This window comes from Ovis aries, chromosome X (assembly GCF_016772045.2).
Source record: "Ovis aries strain OAR_USU_Benz2616 breed Rambouillet chromosome X, ARS-UI_Ramb_v3.0, whole genome shotgun sequence".
Classification (NCBI taxonomy): Eukaryota; Metazoa; Chordata; class Mammalia; order Artiodactyla; family Bovidae; genus Ovis; species Ovis aries.
In genome coordinates this window covers 22,818,745-22,835,169 of record NC_056080.1, presented here as the reverse complement: position 1 = coordinate 22,835,169, position 16,425 = coordinate 22,818,745, and the positions used below count along the sequence as shown (strand labels likewise).

At 42.6% G+C, this 16,425-nt stretch overlaps 1 protein-coding gene across 2 annotated transcripts in view; it reads right to left on the bottom strand.

Moving 5' to 3' along the window:
* Nucleotides 1-3,257: 3,257 nt before the first annotated feature.
* Nucleotides 3,258-16,425, bottom strand: part of PDK3 (pyruvate dehydrogenase kinase 3) — an 88,088-nt gene continuing 74,920 nt past the window's right edge. For both annotated transcript variants that reach the window (XM_027962977.3, XM_027962978.3), the window contains exon 12: nt 3,258-13,582. In XM_027962977.3, coding sequence (XP_027818778.1) covers nt 13,552-13,582 — 31 coding nt within the window. In that variant the 3' untranslated portion in view covers nt 3,258-13,551. The remainder of the gene's footprint in view (nt 13,583-16,425) is intronic.

Genomic DNA, 16,425 nt, shown 5'->3' with positions numbered 1-16,425 from the left:
AATTCTGTTTGGACAAGAATGCCAGGAAACAAAAGTAGCATTAGCTTAGAGTTTCTTGCACAGCAAAGCTCCTCAGTTGCCCCAAATCCAAACTGACAAGGCCTTTTCTCTCTTTTTAAGTATTTTCCAATTACTTGTTAAATAGAACATCCATGACCCTAGGCCTGCTCTGTGCCAGGGAAACAGGATTTGCTGCTGCCAGAATCTGAGCTATTCTCAGAGGCTGGTCTGTGGTTGGCACCTGATCAGTGGTTTTCAATCCTGTCACACCTTAGAATCTCTTAGGGAATTCAAAAGACTTCCCAGACACCATCTGATGAATCCAAAATGGTGCACAGGACTTGGAGACTCTGATGTGGTCAAGTTGAGACCCTCTGGCCTGTAGTTAATACTTCACCTCAAGGAACAAAGTGAGTCTCTGAGATAACTGGATTCAAAGAGGTTTAAGATCAATGCCTTTTGTAGCAAAGATGAGAAGTGATGCACTGAGCAGCTGTAACAGGAAAAAGTCTAAGATATCCTTCTGTTATTTTTTTTTTAATCCAAAGAGAGCCAATTATGTTGATGAAAGTATCATAAGTAGGCAGGGGGCAAAGGATTCATTTTAAGACCTACATTTAGAAAGGACAAGGGCAGCATCAAGCACCCAGCCCAATGACTGGCAAGAAAGGGTACTCAATGTTAATTTTAAAAACTCAACAGCGAGTAATGGCTGCATATAGCTACACTGTCCAATATGGTCACCATGAACCCCAAGTGGCTATTAAAATTTAACCAAATACCAATTAAAAATTCAGTTCCTCAGTTCAACTACGCACATTTCACGTGTACAGGTGGCTGCTGCTGCTACTGCTGAGTCGCTTCAGTCGTGTCCGACTCTGTGTGACCCCAGAGACGGCAGCCCACCAGGCTCCCCCGTCCCTGGGATTCTCCAGACAAGAACACTGGAGTGGGTTGCCATTTCCTTCTCCAATGCATGAAAGTGAAATGTGAAAGTGAAGTCGCTCAGTTGTGTCCAACTCCTAGCGACCCCATGGACTGCAGCCTACCAGGCTCCTCCGTCCATGGGATTTGCCAGGCAAGAGTATTGGAGTGGGCTGCCGTTGTGGCCATATTGGACAGCAAAGATAGAGAACAATCTCAACCTCACAGAGTTCTAGTGGTGGGCAGGGGTCTACAGCAACCCTTCCCAGAGGCAACCCCTCCTACTCGATGCCTTATGGTTTATTCATGTCATCAAAGAGTACATCTCTGTGTTATTATGACGTGAACATCCAAAAATACCAGCAGATACTCATTTGCTAACATTCACTGTTGGAAAGAATTTTGAAATGAAGGACAAGTAAGTAAAAACAGACACTATGGTACAATGCTCTGCAGCAGCTTCATGAACCACAGACTCTTGAGTGGGGGGTCTCTTTGTGAGTTTTAAACCATACTTACTTCCTGAATTCAAAACAGGGCAGGAGTGGCTGCTACAAAAATGCTCTTCCCCAGTTGTGAATGATATCTTAGCACAGTGACTGACTTTGGTAAAATACAGATGGACAATTTAAAAATTCTGACTGAACTACTGTCATTTCTGAGTCAATGGTTTGGGCAAGACACAGCACAACATGAAAGCAGGTGATCAGGAAGTGCTTCCCATTTTAGGTTTTAAAGAGAGCCCTATAACATTAGACCCAGCAAGAACCTTAGAACCAGGCAGTCCAACTCCCTAACAGATGAAGAAACTAAAGCTCAGTTAACAGCTGGCTGGTAGTGGAACCAAGGCAAACACACTGATTTCCTGACATTAACGCTCCCCAAGAATCATTCAAACCCAAGTTTCTCACCTTAAACTTTCCAGAAGTTTTGGTTTTTAGTGATGAATGCACAGGACAGCAGTTATATGGCTCTCAAATTTTAAAAAGACACCCGTTCACCAGTGAATGCGTAGTAAAATAGTGACACATCCGTAAAGCACACGGAGACTCTGTCTCTTGGTTTTTTAGTAAGGACCCAATTTCAGCCAAATGCCCTTGGAGGCTCTGGGTTCTCTGGTGTCAATGCTGCGCCAGCTGCTCAGAAGACACCATGGAACCCACAGCTCTTTCATTGAAAATTCCAAGTTTTCTATCTTCTGCATGTTCTGTATGGCAAATGTTTCCAACTTACCTTTTAAAAAGAATTCCCCTGCAGCATCTGTTAAAACCAAGATTGCAAGGCCTCCACCCCAGAGAATCTGGATCAGTAGCGCTGACCCAGAGCCCAGGAATCTGCATTTAATCAGCATCTCAGGTGATTCTAGCATAGGTGGTCCATGGCCAGTCAAGCCCAATCTCCCCAGACAGTCCTGGTTTATACCTGTTGCCATGGCTTGTATAGCATGGTTAGTAAATGTGCTTTCTCACAGTCAAAAAAGTGTCCTGGCTTGTGAAGGAGTCCTTGGGCCTAGAAAAGAAAACAACGGTCTCAAATGCCTTTTGCTGAATCATCTAACTTCAGGGAAAACAAAAGTCCCACCCTGATGCTCCGGGCAGGTTGCATCTACCTGGGACTTACCACCCTCTGCTCAGAAACCTCCCATCCCCTACATCTGCCTGGGGCTTATCACCCCCTGCCCAAAACCTCCCACCCCCTGTTCAACTACAAATGCCATCTCAACTAAAGATTACCCAAAACATCCCACCTGACTAACATTTCCCCTTATCGCTCCACAATCCTCCCTTTAAATATGAAGCCTCCCTGATCCCTTGCGTGCTCAGCCTGGACATTAGACAGACTGTCACCCCTCCTTGCCTGAATAAAGGTAACCTACCTCCGTTGAGGTCGTCTCTCCTTTTCTGCCTCGGCCCGAACTATACTTTACAGCTTGGCCAGTATATTATATTGGTCCCTTTCTTTCAATCCTTGGATAGTATGAAAAATACCACTATAACATACGGTATCTTTCATAACAACATAAAATTTACTGTTAAAACTGTTAAGCAGTTTCTTTACCAACAGGATGCCCCCCGCAACCGCCCCCACCATCCACCACCACAAAGGTCAGTTCCGTGATCCCCGCCACAGAGAATCCGAAGGACCTGTTTTTCCTTTGAGTGATGGTAAGAATTTTAAAAAGTCCTCTTGTCCATTCCCAGCAACTTGCCAAGCTGCTTGGTGCTGTTCACGTATTGAGTTTCTGACACTGAAAGAGCAGAAAGTGGCGCTTACCAGGGGGAGTGATGAGACTTCAGACAAGAGCTCAGGAAAGGACCACACTGACACTCAGGGAAACACAACCACCACTTTATTGTTCAATGACTGTGTACAGGACTGCCCACGTGCTCCAGGACTCGTCTGGCTATTACACACACCACAGATGGCTCCCCGACTGATGGGGGACATTATCTGAGCCACACACTTCCCCAGTCATGTTTTTCCAACCGTCACAAAAACAAACCATCAAACCAAAGTCATTCTTCACTCGTGACAGTGTGTACCAGCCAGGCCACAGAATAGCACAGAACACAAGGGGCCGGGCTTCCCTCTATAAACATGAGGCAGCTCGTGAACCCTGGAAACACACGTACATTTCACTGCAACTAAACTGACCACTGCTCAAAGCCAAGCAGGTCAGATTTGGACTTAGGGACACAAACATGGTAATGAACTTTCATTTTATATATACATTACTCTTCTCTTGTTAAATCAGCTCACGTTCTCAGTTTAGGCATTGTTCATGAGTTAAGCAGTGATGATTTAAAATAAAAAATCAGCCAAGTGACTTTACATTTCAATGCAACATTAAATTTTGTCCACAATAGTATATTCTACTTCACATTGACTTTTCTTTTTCGGTTCAAGCACTTCATGAGTATTCACAACTTGTATTCTAAATCTGGGAAATATTGACATTACAAGCACTCATGTACTTTTGTAAGGATGTGAACTTAAGAGCAACAGATGGCATGATGAGTATATAAACCCGAAGCAGCAATCACAACTTCAAATGACTTTAACACCAAGGAACCCTGCAGAGATTGGGGTCAGCCAGGATGCTAATGGGGTAGGGTTCACTCTCCTAAAACGTGTGTCATGCTGTCCAGTAGTGACTTGAACACAGCCTAGGTATTTCAGCAGAGTGGAGCATCTGATTCCAGTGCAGCGCGTTGAGGACAGAATAACAACAGTGAACAACAGAAACAAAGAGGCAAGCACGCTGGATTCCTCCGACCCTGAATAGAGCCAACTTGCATTTTTAAAGTGCTTAAACTTTAGACCTTCTAGGTAAACCTTGCCTTGGCTGTTTACTCAGAGCCAAGATAGTTTGGTCTAGTTTAAAAAAGAATCTTAAGCACATGCACAACTTATTGGTCAAATTCACACACCAGCATGAACAGGAATTTAAAAGAGCAAGACATCAAAGGACTTGATGTACATTCTCCCCAAGAGTTACAAAGGCAGGTAGAGAAAACAGGAGCAGATACGGGATCACGGCTAGCATCTATTTTAGGTTTTATACTAGTTGTAACAGCCATCGGCACACACCAGGCTGCGAAGCCTGCCACCCAGCCTGGTTCCTTGGCAGCGGCAGGTGGTCCCGCGTTTTCAGATCCCTACAGGCTTCAGTTGTAATAACTCTAAAACATTTGTCCTAATTAAATATGGCAGACAATGACCTCAGCAGTGTTTTAGGTAAAAGTGAAAGTGAAGTCACTCAGTTGTGTCCAACTCTTTGGGACCCCATGGACTGTAGCCTACCAGGCTCCTCTGTCCATGGGATTTTCCAGGCAAGAATACTGGAGTGGGGTGCCATTGCCTTCTCCAGATCATCTTCCTGACCCAGGGATTGACCCGGGTCTCCCGCATTATAGGCAGACGCTTTACCGTCTGAGCCACCAGGGAAGTTCTAGGTAAAGGAAGTTTTTGGTAAAGGCACAGGCCAATTCTTAATGTAAATATAATGTCTTTAGAAATACTGACTGAGGTTTCTCATGGATATAAAAGTTCAAATGGCAAAAGAAAATGGAATTTAGAAGAAAGCGGTGCCATGATGCATTCTCAGCAGCAGTGTAGCATCTTATACCCATTCTGCCTGTTTTTGTCAACTCTTATCACTGTTCTTGTACATCAAGCATGGCTAAATGGCAAATGTCTGTGACTTCCGATCATGGCATGTATGAAAAGCCAAAACAGAACTGAATGTTAAGAGTCACTTTTTTCTCAAAAAGAATCTCAAGGTAAGACTATTTTAAAACATTAACTAGTTCTGTTATTAATAAGGATTCCATTCTGAATGTGCCATTTTCAACCAATCTGGAATGCAGAGATAAACTGAAGAGCTATTAAGCCGCTCTAAGTGCTAGGATTAGACATTTCTTTACTTGGCTAACTACAGGGCGAACACAGAGCTTATATCTTTGACATTTGTGCTGTTTTGGCCCATTTGCAAAAATTAGCAGGCCACTTAGTGGTTGTCAAAAGTTAGAATTATCTAACAGAATGTACTTTTAAGTGAAATTTTGTTATTCCGCAAGGATTCAATTCCAGTGGGAAATAGAATCTTCACTGAAAAGTCAAGAAGCAAAATGATCAAACAAAATCAAAATGCAGGGTTCTTCTATGAAAATCTCAGAGAAGAGCGATAAGGAGGTCTTTATACCTACTACACAAAGGACTTTAAGGTGTCCTTTTATTATGAAAAAGCACATAGAATCTGAGAACTGATAAAGATGGAGTTCAAGTTTCTTGGGTAACCTTGTGTTCCTGAGATGACAACACGTTTCAAACTTTAGCTCTAGAAGTTTAGACAAGAATGATCAAATCTGAGCACACCAGAATAGACTTCCAGAGATATCCATGAGGAATCTTATCAAAGGCTATTCCCTGAGACATGCAAGGGTAGTGAAAATGTAACTGAATACAAAAAAAAAAACAAACAAACAACTTCTAAAATCAATTTGCTCTCTCTCTCCCTTTAAAGCAATTGTTAAAATTAGTTGGCATATTAAAGAATGCAACTATAATTCTTCACTTTTGGAAACTATAACATGAAAAAGTTAAGCAGACTTAATGGAATCCTCAAATGATGAGAACTTTTAAAGAATGCAATCGCAATTTTGTACTTTTGAAAAATGTGATGTGAAAAACAAATCCAAAATACTTCTCTATGTAAATTAAAGCTTCAGCCATGGTATTCAAAATTAGAATGATTTACATAATCTACTATACTTTTTTTTTTGGTAATTAACCTTCCTGAGGCTGATTTTGTTCTTAGTATTTGCTTAACTAAAGTGCCTAATAAAATTTCTACAGAATACATTACTCTCTTCATAGATGAATATTATTTTAAACCACAATCTGACAAAAATCTAACTACATTTAATTATGCTTGATTAATCCAAATGTCACTGAGAGATTTATAGAATAGAGAAATATTTTTCAGGTTAAGTTCATCCTCTTTTTCACTGCAAGCTTCCTGGATCCACTATTACCACAAACCTGCGACTCAGTTCTAACATTTTTTTAAAAATTCCACCAAAAATAACTAGACCACGGGACTCCAGACATCAAACTCTACTGCTTATCCTTTTCAAGAGCTGTGCAGACTCCACCAAAGACTTAAGTCACCACTTCAAATTGGGAAGCGAGCCACCCCTGTGGAGACAGCAGCGCTGGAGGGAAAAGAATACAGAGACTAGGAGTCGTCAAACACTAATATGCGTTTATTAAATGCTGCAGAGTCTTAATGCGAGATAAGAGCTGGGCTTTCTTTTAATACAGGCACTTAACTGTATCCCACTTTCAAAGGTTTTCAGTAGTGATGCCCTAAGGTGCTTTCATTTATATGCAAATACACGCCTAGCTACCCTCCCTAGAAACCAGTCGGACAGGTGTCAGAAGACCTCCTGAGTGTCCTCCTCAGCTCTGAGGGTGCAGGATCTCTACCAAGAGCCCCCCCCCCGCCCCAAGTAGCTACTTGCATCCCAGCTCCACTGACCCATCACCAGCATCCTGGGCAATTCAAGTCCAGGTTTTAGAGATAGATGAAAAGGCATAAACAAAGGTTTCTCAAGGATTCCAGGACCTCGATATTGCTGTCCTTTTATTTTCTTCATTTAGGGGGTGGGAAGGGGCACGGGTTGAACACCACAGAGGCCAACTTGCAGACTTGAGAGGGAAGCCTCCTCGGTTAACCCTCTCCCCCGCCTCTCAGATCAGTTTGCCAGTGTTCCAGACAGTCTTTCCTCCTGACAAGCGGCATCACCCTCCAGAGGCTGGAAGTGGGAGGATCTGGTTTCGGTCATGAGTTCTGAAGTTCTGCAAAAACCATCCTGGGGTGTGGCTTGGCCTGCGTTTCCATTGTGAGGAGACACCGGCCCACACCATCAGTGCAATGTGACAACTGAACCTGGCTCATGCGCCCACCATTCCCCCCTGGCCAGCGAGACAAGGAAAAGCCAAGGGGCTCAGCCTGGGCACAAGGCAGCAGAGCCAGGCTGGGAACACAGCCTCTCCAGATGCAGAGGAACACGCAGAGGAGACAGGGAGTCAGCGCTCACCAATGCGGCCTCGTTGAACAAACACAACCATACCATCCGTGAGGATGGAAACGCTTGCAGGGTTTTGTGTCCTCCCCCCTCACCTGGCCCTTGCCGGCCCCTTCCCACCTTTTTCTCTCAACTGTACTAGAAACTCTCCCTGGTGAGGGTCTCGCCCACCTGAATGTGGGTTCGAGAGGCTGGGCTCAGCCTGCTGTCATCACGGTGTGTGCCCAGCACTGGACACTTCAAGTGCATGGGAGACACTAGCTATTTAAAGGGAGGAATGAATACGGCTTTCCTTTCCATGAATCCGCTTTCCACCCTCTTCACTTCCTTCATCCCTCACATGTGGACACATGATCCATGCTGCGCTTCACACCAAGAGGGAACCAGAGCAGAGACCCTGAACTGAGGGGAAGGCGGTGCCCAGGGCAGAGTCAGGCACACTGAGCAAGACTGTCACCCCTGCTTGTGGATCGTGTGCTTGGCTGAAGGGAGGAAAGTGTGCCTCGTCGGATACTGGTCCACTGAGGGAAGGCAGCTTCAATTCTACAAACAGGCCAAATAAAACACTCAACCTGTGATCACCCTGTAAATGCACTTTCGAAACATCAATTTGTGTGACAGTAGGTCCCAGGCCTACGAACCATCTCAGTGTACACTTGTGAATATCAGCAACCATCCTGATGAGGACTTAATGCCTTTCTATTTCTTAATGAACCACGTTTTGAGATGGGTTGCTGAAAAGACAAGTAAGACAACCTGTGTCACAGTAAAAGCTCTCATAGGAATAACTCTCTCAGTCAGGCAGTTCGACTAGCAACCTGTTAGTAAAAAAAAAAAAAAAAAAAAGAAACAAGAACAGTTTAAACTTCTCTTGATAACAACTGATTATCTGCTAGTTTGAAATATTCTATCATATTTAATGAATTAATAAATCTGTCAATGGCTAGTCACTTTTGAAGTTCATTAAAACGTCACCTGCCCTCTTGTTTTCAAGCCAGAAGGTACTGATCTCTCTAACTGATGGACCAGGAACTCAAGGTAAAAGCTATCTTTTTACAAAGAATAAACAAACAGCCGGTATTGATGAAGTTATTAATGGTGCCTTCCTGCTAGCGGCATGGCTTCCATCTGCCGACTAACATATAGCTTATGGTTGGGAAGGACATTATCGTCAAAGTCAATGTTTAAGCACCTGGACTGCTGGGAAGATGGCAGAGTAAGTCCATGTTTATATACGTGCTCCTGCCCTTCAACACACACATCCAAAAGCTGAAAAGGAAGCTGTCTATGGGGAAACTAATAAAAGCCACCACGCCATACCAAGGACTCCAGGGAAGCCTCTGACAACTAAGCTAGGGACTCATCAGAGAAGCCTTCTTCAATCTGTCAAGCAGCCCACAGTTGCTGGGCAGTCGCTGAGAGGGTTTCAAGGGACTTGACTAATTATCTCTGAACTTGGAGAAACAAAGCCTGGTGGTGGTCAGGACAAGCCGAGAGCACGTTTCCCCAAGCAAACCTAGGAGGGGAGGTTAACATCTCATGTGCCCATCTGTGTGAAGAGGAGACCAACAGTAACGTGGGAGCTAAACACACAAACACTGACTACACGTAATCTGGCAGAGCAGAGGCACAGACCCTCTGAACTTGTGGGGGCGACCTCTAGTGGAGATAGGGAAACGCGAGGGGACCCCTCTCCCCAAGTGGGACCCAGTCAGCCCAAGGGCAGAGCATTCAACAGTGTCCACGAAGGCACTCCGGGAGGCTTTGCTTCCCTCCTCCTTCCCCCGCGTCCAGAGAGCAGAATGGAAAACAAAGACTGTCTCTGCCCCCACACCCCATCAGCATCCAGCCTGCCAATTTCAGGGCTCAGGTGAGCAAATGTGTTTCACTTAAAAAAGGAGGCGTTCAAGGACGACTTATTCATACTCTTCTTGGCAGACAGAATTGGTCCCATGCAAAGACCAAAATAATAAGCAGAAAAAGCCATCATGATACTTGTACAACAATAAAAGAGTAAAATGACACAGAAGAAAAGGAATGAAAGAAGCAAAAGATAGATACACACACTCTGGAAAAAAGAATGATCTCAGAAACCACAAAAATGGTAGACCACATAGGTCAGCTTTCCAAGAAATGAAATAAGGGGTCAAAGAGGACAACACAATGAGAGAAAAAGCTGGCAGAGCTAAGCAAAAGACACAGAGAAAAAAGATAAAACTGTAGCCAAAGTGAAAGCCACACGGGGGCCAAATCGAGGCCTAGAATCAACATCACAGGAAATGGAGACAGTGAAATGGGAGGTTAAGATTGGAGAAAAAACATCACACAGCAGGAAGAAAGACAAGGACCAAAACGATCAAAGGCAAGATAAATGTGGAGGACAGAGAACGGAGAGCCAACATAGGGGCAAACTGCTGAACAAAGAGAACCAACAAAGGGTAAGAAGTGAGGGAAGGCACGAGTGTCAATGTCTGATGCTCACTGCATACCAGAAAAAGCAAACAGATAACTGTTGGCTCCAAGATACACTTGACTGAAGTTACTGCATGTCAAGGACAAACATGAAATCACAAGTACCAGGGCCAACGAGCAGATCATCCACAAAAAAGGAAGAAAAATCTATCTGGACTCAGCTCTCTCTGAACCACCAGACACTAGAAGACAACAGAGTGACGTCTCTAAAGAACCGAGGGGAAAAAAAAGACGTGATCCAAGAATCTGATAGCCAGCCAAGCTACTGTTCGTAAAAGACGCCATCTGAAATGATGCGAGAACACTCAACGGAAGCTGTAATCCCGTCCACTGAAAGATAAAAGCAACGACTCTCGGATGTAGAGTCTTTGTACGAGAGGGCTGGCAGTGAGTACTGACTTCATTCAAACACAGAATTAAGCCTAAATAACTCCAGTAATTACCTACAGTTAGACACTTTCAAGTCGCCTGTCTTTCTAGGTAAAAGCTGCTAAATCCATTTGATGATCTCTAACTCTGCAAAATGACAATGCACAAAATAGAACCTCTCCCAAATGAAATTCTCTGACACTAAAGAAAATTTTTGGTTTCTGTCTTACCCTTGAGGGTTAATATACTCAAGAAATTTCTCAAAAGGGATCATGCTAATTACCTGGGGCAGTGCTGAGAGCACAGGCTGAGGGCCAAGAAGACCCAGCTGCTAGCTTTGGTTCTTCCCTGCCACTGTGATGAACCACTGAACTGCTTTGGAACTTCTATGAAAAACTGCATAATACCTGCATGGTTCAGCACACAGCAGCGAAAGGATCAAACGGGATGCTGTACGTGAAAGTTCTTTGGAATCTGTAAGCAAGGGTATAAAACCATGTTACCTGATTGGATGGAAAGTGAAGTCGCTCAGTTGTGTCTGATTCTTTGCAACCCCATGGACTGTAGCCTACCAGACTCCTCTGTCCGTGGGATTTTCCAGGCAATAGTACAGGAGTGGATTGCCATTTCCTTCTCCAGGGGATCTTCCCAACCCAGGAATCAAACCCGGGTCTCCTGCATTGTAGACAGATGCTTAACCGTCTGAGCCACCAGGGAAGTCCGATTGGATGGAAAGAACACTATATTAAGCAGTCAAAATCAGTCATTCAGAGACAAAGAAAGGATCAGATGGCTCCCAAGAATCCATCCCTAAGTCCATCCTTTCATGTCTCTCCGTTTTCAAGTCATCTCTCAACACTTTTATAAAGAGGAAATACTATACTTTCATAGTTCCTGACCAGAATTCTTTTTAATTTGAAAACAAAGATAGTTTAAGAACTAACTAAGAAAGATGCCGCCCACCATCCGAGGTAAATGTCTGTCCACTTCCATTCACTGAATCAGCTAATATTCATTAAGCACCTACTATGTGCCAGGCCCTGCTTCAAAAAGTAGATGCTTGAAATTAAGGAAATGACAGAGAAGTACAGGGGAATTGGGAGAACTAAACAAATTTAGCTGGAAAACGGTTAATGTCTATGTATATTACAACATGTAGAAAGATGACCAGATACCTAGAGACAAAGCACAGCAAACAGAAAGGAGAAATGAATACTTGGGGTGGCTGAACTGTGTGAATGCAAGATGTTCCTGAAACTCTCCTTATGGTTGCTTTGGAAGCAAAGTTAATTTCTTAATTCAGAAAACAAAGAGACAATTTAAAAAAGAAAAAGAAAACAAAGACAGGAGAGGCGAGACTGTCCTGGAGCCAGACAGTTAAGCCAGAAATACATCAGCAAAGGACTATCAATGAAGTCATTAAAACACTGAAAGACATCTTCAGTTTCAAAAAAGACCTGAAAAGAAAGGAATGTGATCCCCTCCAGTGTATCAAGCATAGAAGAGTAAAGAGCTGTATGGCTGGAAAGGGAGGCCAAGGAAGAGGCTGAGAGACAAGCTGACATAGGAAAGCTGGGGTCTTTAAACTCAGAGGCCATTTTTTTTTACATCTTTATATCACATGGAAATAATCACATGGAACAGCCCTATTCCCAAGACACTGACTCGACCTTCAAAAAACAGGCCTTTATGCAGACCATCTCATTACTTGTGTCTTGGGAGTAACGTTGGTCTTTTTCTTACCAGACTAGATTATGAATTCCCTGACGAGAGTCTTCTAAGGATGAAAGAGATGAGGTCTTCCGAAAGACAAAGCAATCACCATGAGCTCAGGTAATGTAATGAAAGAGTATTAGCTTTGGTGGAACAAAGAGAAACAGAGTCATCCTCCATGCGAGTGCAGTGGGTCAGAACACGGCTCCATCCAGGGGAAAAGCCCACTGAGATGGCAGCGGCGAAAAGAGGGTTAGTACTATCATATGTCTAGAGGAGGAGGAATACTTTACCAGTGACAGCTTTTAAATCAGTGGACTCAACACTTCAACACTAGATGGAGAAACATTTATATGGATGTTAAAAGAGGGCAGAAGTCAAAGTAGAAGATAAATATATGAAAAATATTAGTGAAGAGAAACACACCCTGCAGAGCTGTTTAAGTTGTGGGTTTTAAATCCAGACTCTCAGATAGCTTGTGTTTCTAAGGGTAAACATGACATGACAATTCTAAAGCGGGCTGAACGTCATGAAAATATAAACGATGACGACCTGGGACATGATCCAAATAAACTAGAAAGAACTTTGCCCTTTGATGGCCTATTTTACACCTAGTAGAGTGCATCACCACAGGGACTTAGAAAACTGCAAAGGAATATGATGTGACAAAAGGACCGTATTCAGTGGTAAACTGTTACACGAGCATAAAAACTTCACTTCCCACTCTTTACAAACTTGATAATGACTTGAAGGTAGTTTTTCACTTAAGATCTTTGAAACCAAGCAGCTAAGTGAAAAATTCCAAGACAACTTTTGGAACACTTTAATCAACAGAATGGAAGTATACAAATGAATTTCAAAATGAAATCAATGCACCCAAGAGGGAGATCTAACATGAGAGTATCTACAGCTCACAATGAGAATCTGGTCAGATGGAAGAAGGCCAGAGTCCAAAGCAGAGTGTGAAGAGGGATGCGTAAGAGAGAGGAAGGGCTCTGGGACAGAAATATCAAGACGTGCTCATCTGATGTCTTCAAATTCCAGACTCCCCAAGGCCATAGTTGGTGGTTTGGGACAAACATGGTATTTGGTCACAAAGAGCAGCAGTAGAGATTGGCTGTATCTGGAATGGGGAGGGAGGCGAGAAATCTGGGGAGACTGTAGACAGTCTATGATAGAGAAGACGGAGGTATGAGGGCACGGGCACTAATAAGGCTCTGTGTCCCCTTACGACAGGCGCCAACCAAACCACAGCAATGTACTATGGAAAATGACTCAAGTTACTGCTTTAGTGGAAGATATGAAGTAGCTACAGGAAACTTCTGTGGAAAAGGTCCAGCTTATATGGAGAAAAATACACATTCAAGCACTGGATTATCTATAGTGCCACATTCAGAGTTGGTGGAGGAAAGGAGCTCTTTCCAGGTGACTTGCAGAAGGCCATCCTTTCTTCACGGAGCGGACTGAAGCATCCAGTTCTTCACAAAGTTCTGTTAGTCTTCATCTTGTCCCTGCAAAGAAGATGACGGGGACAGCCCCAGTGAGTTTATGAGGACAACCTTCTCAATTGTAACTGAGATGTAGTCAGAGCATTTAGTTACAGTGACAATTCAAAAACCTGCGTCTTATCTCAGAATTATTCTCTATAGTTACTACAGAAAAAGAATTAGCATTTAATGACATATATACACTAAAGCAGTTTTGCCAGTGGGCATGGGATTTCTCTGGGGAATGGTGAATATGGTCTAAAATCAGACAGTGGTGAGGAGCACACTGCCCTGGGAATTTACTAAAAACCACTGAGTTGTATGCTTTCAAAGGGTGACTTTTATGGGATGTGAATTTTATCTCAATAAAGTTGTAATTCAAAATCTGCTTCGAAATTAAATTTTCTTAGCATTTCTCGTTCACCTAATGAATTTACTATAACTACTAAATACTTTCCCAAGGTTGCCACCAATTATCCTATTTCTGTTAAGTGAAAAATTTTCAGTGTCAGGATAGCCATTTTAGAATTTTAAAAACTGCTTTCTGATAACATTTGTTTGCCTAATAAGATATCAGAAATGAAGACTCAGGGACTTCCTTGATGGTCTGGGGGCATGGGGCAGGGGGCATGGGTTTGATCTCTAGTCAGGGAACTAAGATGATACATGCTACCCAGCATGATCAATAAATAAATTTTTAAAATTTCCCCTAAATAATAATGTATCATCCTTTATAAAAAAGAAATTAAGACTTATAATGACAGTATACAACCTGCTAAACTATTTAAATAGGCTTTAAAACAATATTCAACTAAAACCATCTTTTTACAATCCAAATGGACCTTAATGTTCATAAAGACCGTTTTCTGTGCTACCCAAATAATTCCCCCTACCAGAGCCATCGCTGGAATTAACACTCATACTGATGCCCAATATACTACCTGACTTATACAAACTGAAAATGGAATCAAGGGAAATTGAGTCAGGTGTTTCAAGCTGATTTAGCTTAACCTTGGCCAGGGATGGTGTGTACATGTACACACACACACCTGTGTGTGCAATCACACTCATGTGCATAAAACAAACTCCTCTAAATTTCATCATTTGAGGTGAGTGACCAATGCAACAACACTGCACAGAGGCCCATCACAATACTCCCAGAGGAAAAAAAGTAGCAATATAAATAACCTTTTACATCCTTCATTGGAAAAGATCAAAGCTACTACAATGGTACAAAGTCACAAAGCTATAGAAACTCTATTTGCCTACAAATACCTGTCTGTTGCACTTTGTTAGGAATCAAGGTTTTCAGGGTAAGAAGAAATATATACAATTATAATAGATTAGGGAGACATATTACAGTGTTAAAAGAGAATTAAAAATCAACGTGAACTTATATATCTTAAATCATGTTTTATAGGTCTGTCCAGAAAACAAGACTAGAAAAGATGTATGTCATGTACACCTCCAGCTCCCAGATTAGGGTTTCTAATACCCATTAAAAGTAAACAGGAGTCTTAGTATGAGATGAACTTAGGATATCCTCTTGGGCCAGAAAGCAAGGAAGCTTTCAAAGACCAACAGGATTTCACCAATGGAACATAAAGGATATGGCTCACAATAGCTTCCAGTGGTCAAAGGTGTGCCAATTTTAGCATCAAAAAGATGGCTACTACATGCAGTGACAGGATGAACCTCACAGAGAAGAGAGCCAGACACAAAAACAGCATGCACTGTATGTTCCATTTATTTTAAATTCTAGAAGAGAAGAGAGTCAGATATAGTGATAGGTGATAGAGTTGGAGTAATGGTTACATGGCGGGGAGGGAAAAAGGAGAAGAGTGTGACTAGAAAGTGGCCTTTTCGAGTCCTGGAGATACAGATGTTAAAATTCATCATGTTACAAACTTTATATCTGTACACTTTTTATATATATGTTAAATATTGACCAAAATATACCAACAAAGCAATAAAAATCTACAACATCCATGCTGCTACTGCTGCTAAGTTGCTTCAGTCGTGTCCGACTCTGTGTGACCCCACAGACGGCAGCCCATCAGGCTCCCCCATCCCTGGGATTCTCTAGGCAAGAATACTGGAGTGGGTTGCCATTTCCTTCTCCAATGCATGAAAGTGAAAAGTGAAAGAGAAGTCGCTCAGTCGTGTCCAACTCTTAGCGACCCCATGGACTGCAGCCTACCAGGCTCCTCCATCCATGGGATTTTCCAGGCAAGAGTACTGGAGTGGGGTGCCATTGCCTTCTCCAACAACATCCATAATACTACTTAAAAAAAAGGAAGCCTGAAACTCACCCATCACCATTTAAGGTGGTTTCTAACTCAACATCGTCCTGGAAAATTTGCAATTGAAAAGAAAGATTTAAATGCCTATCCTGCCTTGCCAGGAGGAAATGTACTTCAGAAGGTACCTAAATGACCTTAGCTGATGAGGAAAAACTTGATAGGAGAATGTCAGCTAACTGTCAAAGGAATGACACTAGCAAAAAACTCATCATTTTATAAACATTAACAAAATTACTGATTCAGGCCAAGTTTTTCAACTGGTCTTAATAACCCCTAAGTGATGGCTGTATGGTGCCAAAGTAATACTACGCAGATCATTTTCTGATTGAGAAGGGAAAATTAACCACATTGTGGAGGGACCAGGCAGTTGAATTATGGGCAGTCTTAACATTACTAACACTGGATCAACCGAACTGCCTGGGTCTCAGAGTGTAATTCTGCATCCTTATTTATGAAATATTCTAGCAAAAAAAAAAAATGCTCCACTGAGCCTTCAGATGAACTTCTAGTTTATGGGAGAGCCAGGGTTTCAAAGAAAAAAAATCAAACAAATCAAGGTGGGAC